This window comes from Akebia trifoliata, chromosome 7 (genome assembly GCF_017979445.1).
Source record: "Akebia trifoliata isolate Shusen 1 chromosome 7, ASM1797944v1, whole genome shotgun sequence".
In the NCBI taxonomy this organism is placed as follows: Eukaryota; Viridiplantae; Streptophyta; class Magnoliopsida; order Ranunculales; family Lardizabalaceae; genus Akebia; species Akebia trifoliata.
The window spans coordinates 22,708,327-22,729,139 of record NC_141381.1 but is presented as its reverse complement, the minus strand read 5'-3'; the positions used below and the strand labels follow the sequence as shown (position 1 = coordinate 22,729,139).

The 20,813-nt window shown below is 34.3% G+C and overlaps 1 protein-coding gene across 1 annotated transcript; it reads right to left on the bottom strand.

Moving 5' to 3' along the window:
* Nucleotides 1–8,473: 8,473 nt before the first annotated feature.
* Nucleotides 8,474–18,656, bottom strand: LOC147398416 (uncharacterized). Its single transcript, XM_086447605.1, has 3 exons — nt 18,362–18,656; nt 18,002–18,212; nt 8,474–13,417 (listed from the first exon to the last, which is right to left on the bottom strand). Exons 1-3 carry the CDS (start codon nt 18,518–18,520, stop codon nt 8,697–8,699), a joined length of 5,091 nt encoding a protein of 1,696 aa, XP_086303731.1. The 5' UTR covers nt 18,521–18,656; the 3' UTR covers nt 8,474–8,696.
* Between the last annotated feature and the right edge of the window lie 2,157 nt (nt 18,657–20,813).

Sequence of the window (20,813 nt, the reverse complement as noted above, 5' to 3'; positions counted from 1 at the left end):
AATGTTATTTAAGACGTGTAATGCTACCACTCATTATTTTATCACAATAATTGTATTTTACTTTTTTTTTATTCCTTCAAATGCAGTATCATACTACCAACCAATGTCCTTTTTCCTAGGCATCCTATAATTCATAAATAAATATATAGATCAAATATGTTGTAAAATTAATTAATATAAGTAAAATGTAACAACATGATACCACGTACAATGAAAAATTAGAATTTCTAACACATTATTCACTATAAATTTTTAACATGACGTCACGTGCAATGAAAAAATTATTTTTTAAATAAGGATTATCCATTATTATTGAAATTTTTTATTTTCTAGCTGAATCAATTTCTCAACTAAAAATGTTATTTCCAATTATAAAATTAAAACATAGATAAAATTATGATTCACACTTCACAATTCATAAAAAAAATTAAAAAATTAGAAATTAAAATACACATCTCACAAATCTAACTCTTAACCATTATAAATTAGAAATTAAAATACACATTACACAATTCATAAAAAATAAAAAAATAAAAAAAATTGGAAGTTAAAATACACATTTCACAAATCAATCTCTTAACCATTAGAAATTAGAAATTAAAATACACATTATACAATTCATAAAAATTAAAATTAAAATTAAAATTTAGAAGTTAAAATACACATCTCATAAGTCCACCTCTTAACCATTAGAAATTAGAAATTAAAATACACATTACACAATCCTTTAAAAAAAAATTAAAAGTTAAAAATACACATTACACATTACACATTACATATTACATGGATAAAAAAAAAAATTTAAATTACTAGACCCTAACCCATTTCACAAGTCCATCTACTTCACCCATCATTTTCAATGTTTAAGTAATCCATTAAAATATAATACATTTTCCACCTCTTAACCATTAGAAATTAGAAATTAATATACACATTATACAAAATATTGAAAAGAAAGAAAAAAAAAATCTCATGTTTTATTAAAGAAGAATATAAATCTTACTTGATTTGGAGGAAGATCAAACAAATCCATTTGATTTTTTCTTGAATCGGATGAAGATGATGAAGTTTCCTCCAAAACCTTGCCTCTTTTTGTTGAGAAAATGAAGAAAAATCGAATTAGAGGTGAAATAATAGAGGGTTGAGCTTTAACTCACTTGGCTTGGACGAGATTTTGAAAATTTCGTCCGATACATCTCGTTTAACTCATGAGTTAAACATTTTCTACAATATCTCGTTCGTATCACTCAAGATATTGAAAAATATCATTCGAGATGACTCGCTTATCTCACGATACGCGGTCGTTTCAAAACACTTTCCGAGTTGGTCTCGTTCAGCTTCAATACTGAGTTAACTCGGGCGATACGTCTCGGTCTCGAACGAGTTTAAAAACCATGGTTCATAGTTATGAGCTATCAACCCTAATGGTGGGTAAAGATAACTTATGAGATATTCTATTGGCACCCCAACTTTTACTTGTTATACTCAATTAAAAATAAAGAAAATAAGTAAAAGTTGGGGTACTAAGAGAAGTTCTATCTCTTTTTCTTATATTCCTATTTTTGGGGTTTAAAATTTTATATCAACCTAATCATAATTGTATACAACTATTGAAATTGTTTTAACAAGTATTATAATGTTTGTATGCTTAGATAATAACTTGAGACAAAATTTTGAAATGTTTAAATGGTGTGTTTTAACATTTAATTGAGGGTGTGATAAATAATTTAAGAAATCTAAGAATTGGGGTATTGTAGCAATCGATTTCTTGAGATGGAATCGATAACCATCCGATTTTATTTGAGTTTTAAAAGATTTTATTTTCTGACGAGTTGAATTCGAGGGAAGATCTACGAATCAAATATTCAGTTTCAAAGATTCAGTTGTGACGCAAGGAAAGTATTAGGCACTTTGACTCACCCGTTAAATGGTTACCTACTTAACATCGCTCAATTTTTTGACTCATATTTTTTATATTTTTTTTGAGATTTACAATTTATGTACAGTGCATCTAGTTGAGATTTAAATAAAACATAAGTATTTCACTCATTTATGGTTTGAGATTTAAAAATGTGGTTTATAAATTAACGATAAAAAATCGACAATTCACAATTCTAACCACTTTTGATGAGGTTAGAAGTTTCAGATTGGGATAATTTTTTGTGAGGATGATCTCCTTATTATAGAGATCATCCTAATAGAAAATTAGGCCAATCCGTAACTTTTAAGCACATTGGACAAGAATTGTCAATGAACATTAAAGAGATCATCCTCACAAAAAATAAGCCCAATCTAAAACTTTTAAGTATATAAGACAATAATTGTCAACCAACATTGTCTCCTAACGTTGTTTGTTGTAGGAGATTTTTCGGATCTCCCACTCATCAAGATTCATATTATTGATGATGAAAATCCTCAATATCTATGTTGATTAATTATGTCTTTGATCTTCTTCTTCATTTGTATTTTAGATTTCAGATCGTCTTCTCCGTTGTTCTCACCTGAAAAAACATCGATGTGACTCCGATCAAAGGGCCTTCGATGTTTAAATTAGAACTTGAGAAAATACAAAAATAAATAAATAAGTGTAAGAGAGTTGTTATGTGGCTTGTACCTTATGTCTTTAGTAAGAGAAATTTCCTTATTTATAGATTGAACTAATTAAAGGAGGTAGTAAACTCAGTCGTAACCACTCACTCATGCTCTCTAGCATTTATAGTAATAAAAACCCATGATGTTTTGATGATAATAAAGACTCACTCCTCATTGTTTTTGTAACCTACATGAGGAATGCCCTTAAATATGTTACTACTCTAACTCATTGATTGTTCAATTCTTCGAGTTGACTTAGTTAAGTTATGTGTCTGCAACTTTATTAGGCATCATGTGTGTTTTACCTTGGTGGTAGAACATATTGTAATGACCTTTGCTACTTAAGTAGTTTTATGGTGACTAGATATAGTACTTTGCTATGTTGCTACTTGGGTAGCTTCACATAATTCCCTTTGTGTATCATTCTCCTTAGAGTAAGTTCGAAAAGTAAAGGGAGGACAAGTAATAGTAGTAATTAGGTGGTGCAACTTGGTTTAGTTTGAGGTCAAATTGGAATCTAACCGATATAAGTCGGTTCCACTAAATAAGAACCAGAACCGAACCAAATTCCATTGGAACCAAACCAACCCAAATCGAACTAAAGTCGGTTAGATTTGATTCGGTTCTATGGGTTGCCCATATTCTATAAATTGTAAGTAACATTTTTTATTAAAAATATAAACATAAAATTTCATAAAATGAATCACTAATCTATCTGTAGAAAGTCATTAGTTTATCCATAAAAGATCATTAATCTATGTCCTAACTTCTAAAATAATTCATAATAATTATTATATATATATATATATATATATATATATATATATATATATATATATATATATATATATATATATATATATTTATTTATTGCATAAGGGTCTGGTTCTTTGTTTGGTTCGGTTCTATACAAGCTTGATCTGAGAATCGAATTAAATTGATCAGTTCTCCAACTTTGCAACTCGGAATTGAACAGAAACTTGTTCCAAACTGAACCAAACCACCCCAAAGCTATCAGTTTGGTTCGATTCTTGGTTTGAACCGGACCAAGTTGTACCCCTAGTAGTAATAGCATTAATATTATCAACTACTAAGTAAGAGCAGGAAAAGAAGAAGCAATAACATAAGCTGTTGAGTAAGAGCCTGAGAAGAAGAAGCAATGACATAAGCTGTTGAGTAAGAACAAGAGAAGAAGAAAAAGTAATAACAACAGTACTTGTTGCTGTTAACAAAACTTAGTCAAATTACTTTAGTGTTTGAGAGAAAGGTTGGATGATGTAGTAAGGGGTCAGCTCCTTGAGGAAGCTGAACCTCTTTCTCATGAAACAGTAATGGGTCAACTCCTTGACGAGTCCAGACCTCATTCGGATGAAATAACAAGGGGTCGACTCCTTGAGGACGCCAAATCTTCTTTAGATGAAATAACAAGAAGATCTATTCCTTGAGGAATCCGAACCTCCTTCAGATGAAAATAACAAAGGGTCGGCTCATTGATGAGGCCGAACCTTTTTTTAGATAAAATAGCAAAGAGTCGACTCCTTAAGTCATCCGAACCTCTTTCGAATGAGAATAAGAATGGGCTGACTCTTTGAGGATTTCAAATCTTCTTTAAATGAAATAGCTAGGGATTAGTTCTTGAGGAGGTCAAACCAACTTATAGCGAAATCGTTAAGGGGTTGGTTCCTTGAGGAGGTCGTACCACCCTATGAGGTAACGAGTGAAGGGGTTGGCTCCAAAAGAAGCCGAACCATCTTATGTTAATGAGTGAAGGGATTGGCTCCTAAAAGTGGACGAATCACCTTATGCAATGAGTGAAGCAGTTGGCTCCTAAAAGAGGTTGAATCACCTTGTGTAATGAGTGAAGCGATTGGATCCTAAAGAAGGTCGAACCACCTTATATAACAATTGAAGGTGTCGATTCCTTAGGGGGCCGAACCACTTTGTGAATAACAATTAAAAGGGACGGATCCCTTTGTAACCAAACTGGATCCCATTGGGTATTCAAACCATTTAGATAATTGGGTTTGGATCGGGTTGAATCGGATCTGAATACCTTGATTTGACAATTTTACTAATCTCAAGGAGTGATTTTTTTGTTTTGTTTCCTACATCTCCCATATATATATGAGGCATATATATAAAACATGATTTTATCCCCCCACCCCCATTTCATGGTGAGAGATTGTGTTGGGAAGATCCAACAATTGGGAGCACTCCCCACTAACACCACAAGAAATCTGTTTGAAGCCAACCCCTTGAACACATGTTGTGGTGTGAGATTGTGTTGCATAGATCCAATGGTGGGGAGTACTTTTTGATACACTGCCAACTCAACTATTTGAAACCAAGGGTTGGCCTAGTGGCAAGCCGATCCTTGATAAGCTATTTTAGGAAGGGTAGGTCAAGTGTTTGAAACCTTACAAAGCAATGAATTCCTTGGGGTCACCCTCCAGGGTTTGATTGACCCTCGACTCAACCAGTTGCACATAGGACTTTTCGAGGGGGCGGTGTGTGTGACTGTGGGATTAGTCTCACTCGAAGGGTGGGGATACTCACAATAAACAACAACAACAACAACAACAACAATAATAATAATAATAATAAATCACTTGAAACTACGCAGTCTCCCATCTCTCTTTTTCTCTCTCTCTACAAAATCTTTTGGAACATTAGAGAACCATGAAGATGGGCTCAATTTTCATGGAAGAAGAATAAATCTAGAAATAACAAAAACATCCCTCGAAGCATCAACTAGTTTTTGTCCCCTGTGCATCAACATTTTGTATGCATTGTGTAAGTCTAAATTATAATTTTTTTTTTTCCTTTTTTAAAGATAATTAGAATAAATTTGCAAGTTAAGAATTGAATTAAGAGATGTGCAAGGGAAGAGGATGAAAGAAGAAGAAGAATGCACTATTGAGGAGATTGCTAATGGACATGGTTACCGAACAATTAGAAAAAAAAATTGGCATTTGGGGTGTTGGTTTTCTTATATTATAAGGTACTCTCCAAATATATATAGGGTCAGGATCCCAAAACTCTTAAGAATGATTCATTTAAAAAAAAAAAAAACATGATCCCAACCCTTTAAACACAAAATCCAATTGTTGAGATTTATGAGCATCTTGATAACACAAATCTCGGATATACTCATCCCGAGGATAAATCTCAACCATTAGATTTTGCATTTAAAGGGTTGTGATCATGTGATTTGTTCATGAGTTAAGGGATCCTGACCCATATACATATATATATATATCCCATTTGAGAGTCGAAGTTAGGGAGCCTACATGTTTGTGGGTTAGAAGTTTTGAAATGGACTGATTTTTTGTGATAAGATCTCTGGTGAGGAAACCATCCTAACAAAAATCAGCCCAATTTAAAACTTAATAACCCCATCAAAAGTGATTTAGAATTGTGGACTGTCAATTTTTTACTGTAAATTTGTAAACCACTTTTGATGGAATTAGAAGTTTTATATTGGGCTGAAACTTTTCAATCCACTCTATTGTGTGGTCTTTGATGGATTTATTGAGTTATGTTGCAGACCCAAATATTTGGGATAATGTTGATATTTCAAATCGTTTGGTTTTTTTTCCCTTGGTTTTTTGTCAACTATATATTTTTTTCATTTTCCTCTCATAGTTATGGATTATTTTTTAGATTGATGTTCTTTACAGTCGAGCATTGCATTGTGACAATGACCATTCCCTTCTTAATTATCCTAAAAATATACTTCATTTAGTAGAAGAAAATGGTTGGAAAAAGCCAAACCAATCTATGCATTCTAACACATAACACAAATTAGGTCTCACGGCCTCGCTCTCATGAATGATTAACCCATCCTACACTCAGCTAGTTTATGTATACTTTAAGCATGAAATTTACAACTACAACCACAATGCTAAAAAGTTCTCAAAAGAATAGGATGTATATTTTTTGCTATTTGATTCATCAGACATTTTTTATTTCTTTTTTGACTTTGGCAACGCCGCAAGTACCAACTGCCCTAGCAGATGTTCAACATTTAAATATAGTCATTTTTAAGTAGAAGGGCATATAGGATTCGAAGGTGTGACTTGGGGAACACACCCAGACACCCTTACCATCTCAGCTAGCCCTTGATGGTTTGATTCATCAGACATAATGAACAAATTCAGAAGATTAAATTGACTGGTACAGAATCATTGCATTTCTTGAATATGATATGAATTGTATCACAAATTAATTCATTACATACCGGTTTGTAATTTGGTCTAGAAGAAACATATCAAATAACTCGTATATGAAAAATAATAATGCTCATAATAGAGACTCGAAATACTAACCAATGTTCATTTATCATTTGCTTTCAACAAAGAAGTCACTAATCTTCAATTCTTATTAAAATTTATTGATTTTTCTTGTCCCAAAACCCATTGTCTTCGGCTTATCTTCTCTACGATTGAGATTTGAAGGTGAAAAAAGATAGAATCTTGAAGACAAGAGTAAAAAATTTACCATAGAGATTGAAATCGACAACTTCTTGAAGGAAAAATTAAGAACTTTTTGGAATAGGTTGAAAAGGAGGGAAATTAGGCTTTTTTCCCCTAGAAAATCATGGTCAAGGGATATGTCTAAATCATCCAAAGAATGATGATTTAGTTTAAAAAAAATAATAATAAATAAAAGATATATTAACATCATCGAAAGGCATATTTCTGCTTTTCTTTTTTCTTGAAAATTAAGTGGGGGTTTGGCATTTGGTTTGACATCTAATCCATGGACGAGACAATCCATTTAACTTGATTTGTAATATTGATTTACATATATTTAAATTAAAATAATTATAAATTTTTAAGAAAATAAAATAGATTAGAAAATGTTTAGTCATAAAATCTTGTTTTAGTTTTATAATAAATTTTTAAATTTTTTTTAAAAAAAATAATGATTTTAATCAAAATCTAGAAAATCCCGATTAACTCGACCAAGATTTCAAAATATCGTCAAAGCCATCTCGTTTATCTTATGAGATGATGTGAATGTTGAGACATACTGTATAAGCCAAAAAAAAACTATAGTTGTGGTGCTGCCTTCAACATTACTCCTTGGAAAAACTCAAACTATGATCTTTCATAGTTAAAAGTTAAAACCATGGGCAGACCAGACAGACCCCTACTAGGAAAAAACCCAAACTACATTGTTTCATAAGTATGCCCTATCCTTACTTACAAGAGTCGTGTTGGAGTGACCTCAGTGGAGGACACCTTGACGTGGTGCTGCGCACATGTTTGTAGATGCTTTTTACTCGTATCTTGAGAAAAAGAATCTACGGACATGCATGCGCCACCACATCAAAGTGTCCCCAACTGAGATCTCTCCAGCATTAATCTACTTTACAATATCATGAAGATAAGAATGGAAAATCTATTGGACGCAAAAGAACACTGCCAACATTGGTTAATATGGAAACCATGTTTGCTTCTCAATAACACTCACTACCTAATGATTCAATCCCTCCATCCCATACTACGAATGTCAATCTTTCACCTTGGCATTCAGGGTGATGCCTTTCTTGGTTGAAAATACGATGATTGATGCACTGGACATATCATAAAACAAAAAAAACCACCAGATTTATCAATCGTCTTCCCTCTGCAAGCTACCAGATTCCTCAATCAATTCAAACTTCACAAGTACTACAGAACATGAAAATTCTTGAAAAAACACTTATTAACTTACAAATACTCTCAAGGATACATAATATGATAATTAGATGTACTAAAAACATGATTTAAAAATGATCTCTATCCAATTTAATTACGATTAAAACAAAAAAGTGACAATTTAGATGGCTGTTATCAAAGCCTACCATGAAAAATGCTTGAAAACAATGCCTTAGAAATCAACAATCACACTGATCTCTTCATTTTTCAGGTCTCTCCCAAAAAGGGTAAAGCCAACATTCACTAAAATATATATAGATACATGACATGCTATTAGATAAAAACAACAAAACACAATTGTTAATAAACACACTTCAGAATGTTAAAAATTACAAACAGAAAACGCTTCATATATAGACGATATATGAAGAACTCACCAGATAGTATGAAAAGAGCTAACTAGTCAGATGAGAATGCAGATTTCAAGAACTCTTCATCTTCCATAAATAATTGCAGATTTTTCGTCTTCATCAAGTACCCGATCGTCTCCTCTTCAAATTCCAACAACCAACCCAACTTGATCAGCTCAGATAGTCCCGCAATTCGATCAGCTTTCTCCCATAACAGTCCTTCAGCTATGACTCGTGAGAAATTCGTAGCAAATTCGATATTGACTCTATGCCCAGCTGATCTGTCAATCTTCTGAGAGAACAGTTTTGAATCCTCTCTCTCCCAACGAATCATTTGGCTCGCCATCACCTCCACACTCTTACCCGACGAAAGTGATAAGCTATGGCTTACAGTAATGTGTTCCTTGGTCTCAAACACATTGAGACCAAGAAGATATTTGACCGTCTGATGCCGCTTCTCTGCATCCATTTCAAGAGAAGCATCTGCAAGAAAACCGAGTACGAGTCTAATCAGCTGCCTCTGAATCAACATTTCTCTTGGATTAACCGGCTTTAGTTCGCCATCCATTACTGAAGATTCATCCTTCCGTACAGATTCAGAAATAGTCCGAACACCAATATTGCCATAAATTTCATTAAGTTTATTCCGAGGCAGAGAAGGCAAACTTGGCTCAGGATACCAAACAAATATCGGGTCTGGAGAAGCCTTCTCGAACAGATCCTTCAGTTGCAAATCATCAGGAATGAATACGTCTTGTTTGTTGAACAACTGAATTACATCAGAACCTGTGTTCACTGGCAACTTCACCAAATTTTCAGCAACAAGTTTCTTAGTTTTTGGAGTCCAATGCTTCACTATGAATACCCAGAAAGCACAACACTCGGAGGGTGTTAACTGGTGTCCTGAATTTTCCCAAGACTTCCAAAGATCACAGTAGTCATCAACTGAAGGATTATGACTTACATCCAAAGCCATGGAGAAGAAACTTAGTAATTTCTTGTTGTAGTATTTCTCCAAAATGTTTAACTGCGAACCAAAGAGACAATCCTTGTCATGAAGAACACATTCTTCAGGACTGACCCATTCTCCCTTCTCATATCCATTTGGTATCCAAATCCATCTAGCATCTTTAATGTCTGTCTCCCATTTGAATTCTTGTAAGTAATTGTAGATTCGAGATATAACTACGAAATGGGTATGAGAGTCCAGCTTACTAGCAAGTAATTTGCACCCTTTAGAAACATCGATAGTAACTCCAATCGCATTGAGTTCTCTTTTGTAAGATTTTATATTGGAACCATAAAATTCCTCACAAATGAAAGGCCCATCTTCACGTTGTAAGAATGAACCCCACTCTGAATCGAACAGCAAACACTTCTCCGGACGCCTGTAACCCATATAGGTCTTCAACCATCTTTTGTTGATTCGCTCCAAGAACTCCTTGGGTAAGGAACCATTTTTCTCTTCCAGCAAATTCCGGATGCATTCCAACAATGAAACCACACTCTTAGGAGTTATATCAGTTGGATTCCGAGGAATATTGAGACCAGAAGCCACAAGATTTGATCCCTCCTTGAATTTAACTACCACTCCAAATGCTTTCAGCTCATCTCTGTATTGTTGGATACCATTACCATAGTAATAATCATCAATGAATGGAAGTGAGGCAATTGGAGAGAGAGATTCCCATTCCGGATCAAACAAAATACACTCCTTAGGGGATCTAAGGCCAAGATGAGTTGTCAACCATTTCTCGTCACGGATGCTTCTCGAAAGCTCTATTGGGAATTTATAGGACTTTTGTCTTAGCTGCTTGTAACATGCCAAAAACGAGAGCGTTCTACTGGAAGGTAAAGATGCAAGCTCCTTAAATTTGTGAGCAAATACCTTGGCCGCTTCCTCGAATTCTACCACCACCCCGAGTCTCTTCAACACGTATGCATAAGAGAAGATTGTTCTTCCATAGAAATTTTCACCAATCAGTGGGAAGCCATTTAATATGTGTAGAATGCATCCCCATTCGGAATTGAACAGAAAACATTCTCTAGGAGTTTTGTAGCCAAGATCGGTCCGTAACCATTTTTGATCTTTAAGTTTGCTAACAAGTGCATCAGATGTTATTGAATGTTGAATGCATTCGAGTACCATAAGAATAGCATCAACTGACACAGAAGTGGGGGGTATTGGCAAACTGAAGCAGTCAGCCACAATCTGGTAATTCTGGTTGAAGCCAATTACAACCCCAAGTAACTCAAGCTCCTCTCTGAAGCTATTGATTTCCTCGCCATAATATTTATGATCAATGAAGGGAAGCTTACTGATTTGTGAGGCAGCTTTCCATTCTGAATCAAACAAAATGGACCCAACCGGTGATCTCTCACCACAAGATGTTCTTAACCATCTCCCTCCTTTGATGCTATTGATGAAGTCTTTGGGAGACAAATACTTGTTCCTCAAAAATCTAATGAAGTTAAGGATAGAAAACACATATCCCTTTGTTAAATTGGAGTTAGCTGCTAGAGACATGAGTCGATTCCCAATGAACTTGCATGCTTCCCCAAAATCAGACATCACGCCTATTGCTTTCAGTTCTTCCTTGTAATCACTAATTTCATTGCCATAAAACCGTTGATCAATCAAAGGTATATCAACCAGCTCAGACCCATTCTGCAGAAGATTCCCCCATTCTGAGGTATGTAGGAACGATTGTGACGGAGGCTGTGGACCCACACTAGTCCTTAACCAGCATCCCTCTCTTATGCATTTCAAGAACTTCCCCTGTGTCAGCATCCTCCCATCGTTTAGGTTCTGAATCCAGTCTAGTAGAAGGAACGCATTTTCCTTCATCAATGGAGAAGAGATGGTAGGAAATGCATCATCAGGAGGATATATAAAAGGTATATCTGAAGCTCCAATATGAGTTTCAAGAAATTGCATGAGCTGCTTCTCAGATGTATATACGCCCGCGTAATAGCCTGCACGCAAGTAGCCTTCACCTAACTCGACGTAATTGTTTCCTTTCCATGGGTTTGAACCAATCAAACCCACCCATTTACTTTCATTAGCAGGAACAAGAACCCCACTCCTTGATGTAACCACATTCCCGTAGCTATCCACAAGCGGCATCTTTAGGCACAACTGATCAACTTGTGTTTTATTCATAAAGTTCTTTGAGAGAGAGTGACATAAGAAGTGAGCAAAAGCAATAACAAGCCTTGTGTCACTGCCGAGTGAACCCAAGAGAGTAGTAGCGTAATCGTAAACATTGACAGAACTAACTTCAACATACTTGAGAAGCCATTCCCGTACCTTCTCCCTCTCAGGAAATGATGTCATAGCCTCCTGCATGGTTTTTGGCATGAAGAAATGATTGGAAATGTATCTAAACTCCCGGTTCCAATCTATAAGCCAAGAAATATGACGAACATCATTTAACAGACATACTCTCTTTCCCCACCTCTCTGTCACTTCCTTTACACTCCACGAGGACACACTACCATCTTGAGTCATGTATTTGATCAATGGAATGGTTTTCATGTCTGTAGACTGGAAACATGAAATCCAATTAACAGCAACAAAGTGGAGCAGATTCATATATACATCGTCCGAAACTCCTAATACAAGATTACAACTCCGGATGCACTTCGGATACCATTCGTTATCCATGTGTCTCACTCCCAAGAAATCCAATATATCAGCATACTTCTCGCTAAATGCTGAATTTAGAGCATATGTTCCGTGAGATGACAAATTATGAAGGCTCACACCTTGATCCCTTGCCTCAATCAAGATATTCCAGAAAGAAGTCGCTATCCTACCTACTTCACTAGGCTTATAGAAGAAGTTTTGATTCTTGTATGGTTCAGACGGCACAATGTCTTCCTCGGCCAGTTTCGCTTGGATCAAATCCCTCACATTGTTCAGTTTTGGATATAAGGAGGGGTTCAATGGTAAGAACTCGAACATACGCCGTAGAGTAGCCCCAGGTGCACCTTCTGTTGTTTTCACAAGAGAGATGAAGGCATTCATGAAAGCAGAAGCGACACAATCTAGAATGCCCTGATTCCATTTGTTGTCTAGAACGATTGTTTCCCTTGAAGATGCAAGAATGAAATCTGCTTGAATAATGAAGGGGAAGTTGGTAATCATCTCTGTAGGCAAAAATGCATAAATCCCGGGTGGGTTCATCCCTCTATTGAGACGCTGACCGTTAGGAAACGCCAACGTGATCACCCATTCTTCTACTTCCATCCTTCTTTCTTCTTTGTTTTCTTGCTTAACAGGGAATTTCTGCCTCCACATGTGGTAACTACATTCTCTCTCGCTTTCATCACTGTTTTCTTCAGCAGAAAGATAAAGAGTATAGGACTCGGCTGCTACGTTCTTCCTTGTAACGGATTCAGTCTCACTTGAAACTGAGATTGCATTGACGGTATTGAGTTTGGGATCTTCGTTATCTTCCCGGACTGAAAGCCGCTTGATCTTCGAAAGGAACAAGAGAATCTCAGGTTGTAAGCTTGATAGTTGTCGTTTCACAGGTAACTCCTTGTCTGGCTTCAGAGGTAAAACTATGGTTGTGGTTGGAAGAGCATCAGTAGGGCCATAGATTTGTTGAATATCGGCAAGAGTTGGGTTCTCCTCGATCCATTCAGGGACAATGTATCCAACTTTGCAGGATGGACATGGCTCTTCATTGAACCTTATCTGATACCCATTGCTGAAGATATAAGGCTGAGCCGTGATCAGAAACACACTCTTGAACCCAATTCCTGTAAATCGTGGGATGTGAGTTGCTATTGACGCATAGAAAAACATTCATAAACTAATTCAAAAATCATATTAGTTATTTGAAGATGATAAAATGCAGAAAACTTGTTTGCAGCATTTAATAAACTAAATGATCATATTGAAAGACAAAAAAAGTAATATAAATGCTGAAATCCTGGTCTTTACATCCATTCTGTACAGATATATTCTAAATTGTCTACACAATAATCTGTAAATAGAACAGACTAGTAACTGTTATACCAAATTGATTGAAAATTAGAAAAATCTCAAGTGAAGGGCCATAGTCAATATGCTATTCAGTATTCAGATATCCAGGTAAGAAATACAAAGCTGCTCTCTTTGTTACAAAAGAGTACCTTAAATGCAATTATCTATCAGTTAGGCCTTTTTGTTTATGAAGATAATTAAAACAAATGACAAGTTATGGAGTAGGAGATAGCTACATCTGAAGAAAAGTAATAACTATAGTATTTGGGCTACAGTGCAGCAGCAATGGTTGCCATTTTATAATAAAAATGAAATTAAATCAACATTAATGGATGGTTTTTTTTTTTTTCAAGAATATCTTACTAGAAGAGGTATAAATAGAAGATCAAATGCCAGTGAAGCTGGCTTCAATGCACAAACATGCTATGCTTTGAGAAAACTTAAGGGTCAGACAGTTGATCTAAACTACAATGCTATTTAGACCATCCAACCACTGATGGTGACGGTAAATTTGATATTTTTCCTAGTGGAAGGGATTAGGTAGGTGATTTATTAACTGTTCAAGTGTTTACAGCAGTTTCAAAATCAACCTTTAGCAGAGGAAGACATGTACTTGACAACAAGCAGTGCCAAATGAGACCACAAAGATTAAAATGATGCATATGCTTGAAGAGTTGGTTCAAGACTAAGCAAAATACTCAAACATGCTCATCAAAGAAGCTATTTAGGAGGGCACGAAATGAGTAAAGTTGGAGAATGAAGGTTGAAGAGAACTGTTATATAGAGGCAAATTTACCAAAACATGCACCACATTTCGACTATTTATCAAAACGGTAAACTGTAGCAATTAATTCCGAAAATGGTAATTTTACCATTTTCAGAATTAATATTTTTTACCAAAATGGTAAAAACAGTAAAATGTAAAATTTTTTACCGAAAATACACTTTTTTATTTTTTTGACTAAAATTACTAAAAAATCCTCTCCTCTTTCATATTTCTATTTAGTGTTGGGAAGATTAAAAAGAAGAGAAAATTTTAGTTGGATTTTAATTTATTTCTAAGGTTAAAATGGTAAATACATATGTAAAACAAAAAAGGGTATTCTCGGTAAAAAAAATTACATTTTACTGTTTTTACCGTTTTGGTAAAAAATATTAATTCCAAAAACGGTAAAATTACCATTTTCGAAATTAATTACTACAATTTACCGTTTTAGTAATTAATTATGAAAACTTTACCGTTTTGGTATATACTTTATTATGCAAACTATTTTCATTTTAATTGTATTTGTATCTTTGGGGGTAAAGTTATGCTAATGGTAGATAAGTGCGTGGCCGCCAATTTAGTGGAGATATACTCAACCTATTGTAACGCAATTTCCCACCTAATATTTTAAAATTCCCAAGGCGCACTTAAGGCGTTTTGGGTTATTGAGGCTAGCCATAACGAGTAGTTAGCCTCAACAAATTTATTAAAATAGATCTTAAAAATTAAAAAAATTCTTAATAAAAAATTACATAAATGAAAAAGAGCAAAAATATAAGCACTTTAGCTATTGATTTTTGTAATTTACCTTTGTAGTTGATAATCTGAGTTTCTATTACTATTAATATCATAGTCAAAAGACTCCAAACTTAGAAGTTAACAAGTAAACAGCCATTAAACAACAAAAATATTAAACAGTAGCAACGTAGTGATGTAACATCATCAGTAGACTATATTTTAAGTTTTTTTTTTAACAAAATAAGAAATAACAATGAAATTTTAGACCTTATAGACTAAAAAAGAAATAGGATAACTAAAAATCATCTCCATCATCTTCACTAGGAAGGTCCTCCAAAGAGTCATCAAGATATTTGATTCCCTGTAATCCTCAGGTTAAGTTATCATCCTCAAATACCAACAAAACTCTGATTTGATGCTTTCATTTAACACAAATCTTTGTAACGTAGGAAGTTATGAAATCAAAATCGGATGAGTATCGGCTATTGAGAGCATAATGAAGAAATCAGTGTGGGGGAGAAAATAGGGTTTGAGAGATTTTTGAAATTTCTCTCTGAACATTATGTTTCTTGACTTAAAAACACCTCAAATTAAGAGGTTTTAGTAGTAAATAAATAACATCAAAAGGAGTAAATAAGTAAAATAAAGAAAAACAATGGAAAATTAATATGAAAATGGTAAGCTTTCTAATTTATTAATAAAAAAATATTTTAAAAAAAAAATTACCATAACCAATTTAAATCGTTGGACCTATGTCTTTTAATTACTTGGTCGAATTTGTGTAGAAAAACTTATTCGTTGAACTCAAATGGATTACCAAATTAGCAATCCAGCACCACAACACTTAGATCTCATTGAAAAATTCAGGTTCAAAAAAAGAAATTCATAAAATATAATGTTTTTTTGAGTTTGATCCAAGGTTTTGAAAATATATGACTACTGAAGTCTGACCAAACTTCCAAATTTTTTAATGCTAAAAAAATGACCTTTTTAAATATAAAAAATTAAGATCACGGAATTTTGTCCTCTACATCCTGTGTCATCAGATCATGTTTTTGGTGCACTCAATAACCCTTAGTAAGATTTGCAAGTCTTACTGAGTTAGTAAGGAAAGCCTTACTCTTTCTAATACTCAAATATTTAAAAAAAAAGCCTAAAATGTTGAACAGTTCGACATGTTAAATCGTTTTTGATAATTTGTTCAAAAATATTATTTTTTTAATAATTAATTAAAATCCAACCTTTTTTTTTTTGTTTGTTTGTAATCTTCCCCCCAAAAACACAAAAAGAGCTTCAATTCAATTTTTTAAGGTAGGATCAAGGCTTAAACCAAACAATTTTGAAAAGGCTTAAGCCTTGAGGCATGATGGCTGCAACTCGCCTTGAGGCGTAAGCCTTTTAATACATTGGTTCCACCCTAAATTCAAAGTATCTTTGATTGTCTATCACATTCAAATTGTCAAAAATTAAAGTTCAATAAAAATTTCGATTTTTCATTCAATTGTGCAATTGTTATAATTATAATTTTTTTAAAGTTAAATAAGTTAATTAAGCCCGGCCCAAATCCGACAATATAACTAGGCTCAAAATCATATTATGTTAGTAAGGAAAGTATTTCAATATCATCAATCTCTTCCCAAAACCTAACATAATTGCAAAATTTTGTATTTTACATATCTAATTGGTCTTTGTTGAAACCTTTTACAATGACCAATAAAACCTTTAGGACCTGAAACATTCCCTTAAAACCCTTTCTCTCGACCCGTAATCATTTCCTTACCCCTATAAGTCAAAATCCTTAATCTAAATCTCAAATCAGATTTCCTACCCCTCTTGTATTTCATCTTCTACCCTCATCGTCCTGCATCAAAGGGCTAACCAATTTTCTAAAGGTTTAGCCCAACTCAGTTATAAATGTAATGGACTTGGACTTGGACTTGAAATAACACTCCAACTAGCACTCAAGTGAGGAGAAAACCTTCAATTGTTCTTAAGTGTATACACTCGTATCTCGATAAAAAGCATCTATGCTTTTCTGCACACTTGAGTGCTAGTTCGAGGGTTATTACAAGTCACTTTAGCATTTTTCTTCTAAATTATCAAGCAGAGCATGACCAGGGATCAGAATATATTGGGCCTTTTTGGCCCAGACGTTCGCTATGCATTTAAAATAACAAGCCTTCAAATTAGGTTCAAACCTACCTCAGGCCTAAAGAAAGAACCAGCCCAAGTATAGGTCCAACAAAGTTGAAAGCCCTCCAGCCCCATTAGCAGCCTTAAATAGCATGAATCCAGAGCCTTGTAAACAGTGGATCTAGTGGGCCCAACAGCAATTTTGTATTGAGAGCTGTCAATGGATAGGATCAGGATCGATTTGGGACCAATCCCATAAGGAGTTAATCGGACCCTAACCTGATCCGATAAACCAATCCAATAAAAGTCGGATCATGTCCGGATGGGACCAAACCCCATTTTATATATATGAAAAAGTCGAAATAAATTTCGTAAGGAATATTATCGATTTCTATACTTTCTCACTTTTTATGTGATTGGGTCCCTAAGGAATATGGTTTATCCATAATTGATCCAATATCTTATTGGATCGGATCCTTATCAGAAATCCAATACTTGATCCAGATACAAATTATCGGATCCAATTTCGGGTATGATCCGATCCATTGACTGCCCTAGCATTTTTAACAGCGTTGGACACCCAACTGAACGGAGATGAGAAGAGATGACAAACTGATTTTCTAGGGATTCTAAAATTCCTAGATAATATTCTCACCATCTCAGCCGTTCATTCGAAACCAAGAATCTAAAATTCCCCTAACGGAATCGATTCTTCGCTCACCTTTCTCTCCAATGTAACCGCGTTGCCGTAGGCCTTTCTTAGTAGATCTTCCAACACTGCAAATAGAATCAATATTTTTAGAAGAAAATCCTCTCTCGTTGTTGAAAATCAAAAGTGTTGCTGGAGCTCCAGTATCCGTGATGTCTCGAGATGTTACGACGAACTCCAACGATGGTTCCAACTCTTCTGAGTACTCGTTGTCCTCCGCGTTCTGTAAGAATCAAGAAACCTAATTACAAACAAACGTAAATTACAGAAAAATCGATTTGATACTCTGTTTGAGCACAAAATCATGATCGGTCTATTCGAATGATTTCTCGTAACAAAATCCAAATGGAGAGAGAGAGAGAGAGAGAGAACCTGTATGATCTCCATGAGGAAATGAACATCTTTGGCGTAGAGTTCTGCAGAGAGATTCTTGACAGATTGATGTAGATCTTCAGTGAGAGGATTCAGTTCTCCTCCAATCGAAAACTTCGATTTTCTTATTTCTTCGATGTGATCTTTCGGCGTCGCCATTTACGAAACCTACTCTGAGAGTTCGAGTTAAAGAAACCACTTGAGAACGATTCAGATTTTAGACTTCAGAGAGTCTGAAGAGCTTTTTTTTTTTCCTTCAAAGGACTTTAAGCTCTAAAGAAAACTTGTACGAAGGAGTGTGTGTTTATAAATGAGAGAGAGAAAATTAAATTAATGTCGAACTACGTTTGAGGTACAGCGTCCAATGTACCGCTGAGATGTGTTAAGGTTCCAAATAATTCTGAAGAATAACTTATCTCTAGGAAGTTAGTGTTTTATCTCTAATCTAAGCCATCTATTGGATACTCAGCGTTGAATGTAGTTTGATAAAAAAAAAATCCAAAAAGTAAAAGCTAAAGCTACGTTCAAAAGATTCGAATTTTGTAAATGGAATTCACGAGTCCGAATTTGATGTCAACTCATTATATATAAAGAACCTATTGAATTGAAGATAGATTGACACCTCATCAAAATCATAAATTGATTGTATAATTTCTAAATACAAATGGATAGGATTAGACCCAAATCCAAAACATTTTGATCCAATAAATTCGGGTCTAAAATGTGGATTTGGATTATGATATCTTATCTCATTGATTTTGGGCTATCCATGTCCTAATCTGATAGGGATATTGGATAAAATATGTGAAAGTATATAAATTATATTATATATTTATTTGAATATATGAAGTTTATGTAAATTTCATATATCAAATCGGGTTTAATAATGATTTTAAAACTTGTCCAAGTTCATTATAATTTTTTGTTTTGAACAAGACATCTCAAAACATATTGGAAAACTCGTCTGAGACGAATAGATATCATGCATGTATGAGACATCAAAATGAGTTTTAAAATCATGGGTTCAATGCAATCCAAACTAGATTTGATTGTTATTAGATCCTAATTTTGAGATCTAATTAAAAATAAAAATAAAAATTCAATTCAACGAGATGCTACATAGGATTAGTTTTGAGAAGGATCCAAATCCAATTTGACTTGGATCTCTTATACCCATGAGACTATGAGAGTCTGAGACCATCAAACGTTTGATGTTTGTGGAAACAACAAATTCTTACAAATGATGATGTGTTGATTTCTACGCGTTTTTCGTATAAAAAGGAAAACTTCTTGTGGAAGAAAACTTTGAATTAACAGTAAAAAAAGATAGTAGGGATCGAGTAAGGTGTGTCGTTCCTAACTGTCAGATGGCACCCCATTTTTATGCCACATTGCATTTTTTTTGTTGGATTATTGACTGTATGGATATGTGGTCTATCCCTTGGTGAACCTATGTATTGAAAATCATAGTGATTGGTAACTTTTATCCAATAGATATATTATCTTGAAAATGAATTTAAATCCAACGATTAGAAATCATTCTTTTGACAATATTATAATCAATAGATGTATTAATCAAACTAATCTTTTGTATGTAGACTCTAGGGATGGACGACATATTCATATGATAAGTGAGTTACACATCAAAATATGCATATATATATATATATATATATATATATATATATATATATATATATATATGGGAAATGTTCAGCACCCTAAGTTTTACCACACACTTTAACAAACGTTTTTTGTCCTGGATGGGTTAGAAGTTTTGGAATGAGTTGATTTTTGGTGAGGATGATCTCTATGATTAGAAGATCATCCTCCCCAAAAATCAGCCCATTCCGAACTGTTTAGCCCCATGTTTACACGTTGAAAAATCGTGAACCGTCCATTTTTTGTAAATCAATTTTGATGGGGTTAGAAGTTTTGGAATGAGCTGATTTTTGATGATGATGATCTCCTCACCATAGAGATCATCCTCACCAAAAATCAGCTCATTCCGAAACTTCTAACCCATGTAAGACAAAACGCGTTTGTTAAAGTGTGTGGTAAAACTAAGGGTGGCGAACGGGACCCTATATATATATATATATATATTATATATATATATATATATATATATGGGAAATGTTCAGCACCCTAAGTTTTACCACACACTTTAACAAACGTTTTTTGTCCTGGATGGGTTAGAAGTTTTGGAATGAGTTGATTTTTGGTGAGGATGATCTCTATGATTAGAAGATCATCCTCCCCAAAAATCAGCCCATTCCGAAATGTTTAGCCCCATGTTTACACGTTGAAAAATCGTGAACCGTCCATTTTTTGTAAATCAATTTTGATGGGGTTAGAAGTTTTGGAATGAGCTGATTTTTGATGATGATGATCTCCTCACCATAGAGATCATCCTCACCAAAAATCAGCTCATTCCGAAACTTCTAACCCA

Excerpts from the sequence above, each read along its gene's own strand:
- LOC147398416 (XM_086447605.1), bottom strand. The coding sequence starts at position 18,520 with ATGGCGACGCCGAAAGATCACATCGAAGAAATAAGAAAATCGAAGTTT. Across the intron at positions 18,213-18,361 it reads TCCTCATGGAGATCATACAG|AACGCGGAGGACAACGAGTA; the intron begins GTTCTCTCTCTC and ends TGATTCTTACAG. Across the intron at positions 13,418-18,001 it reads CGGTTACATTGGAGAGAAAG|GAATTGGGTTCAAGAGTGTG; the intron begins GTGAGCGAAGAA and ends CACGATTTACAG.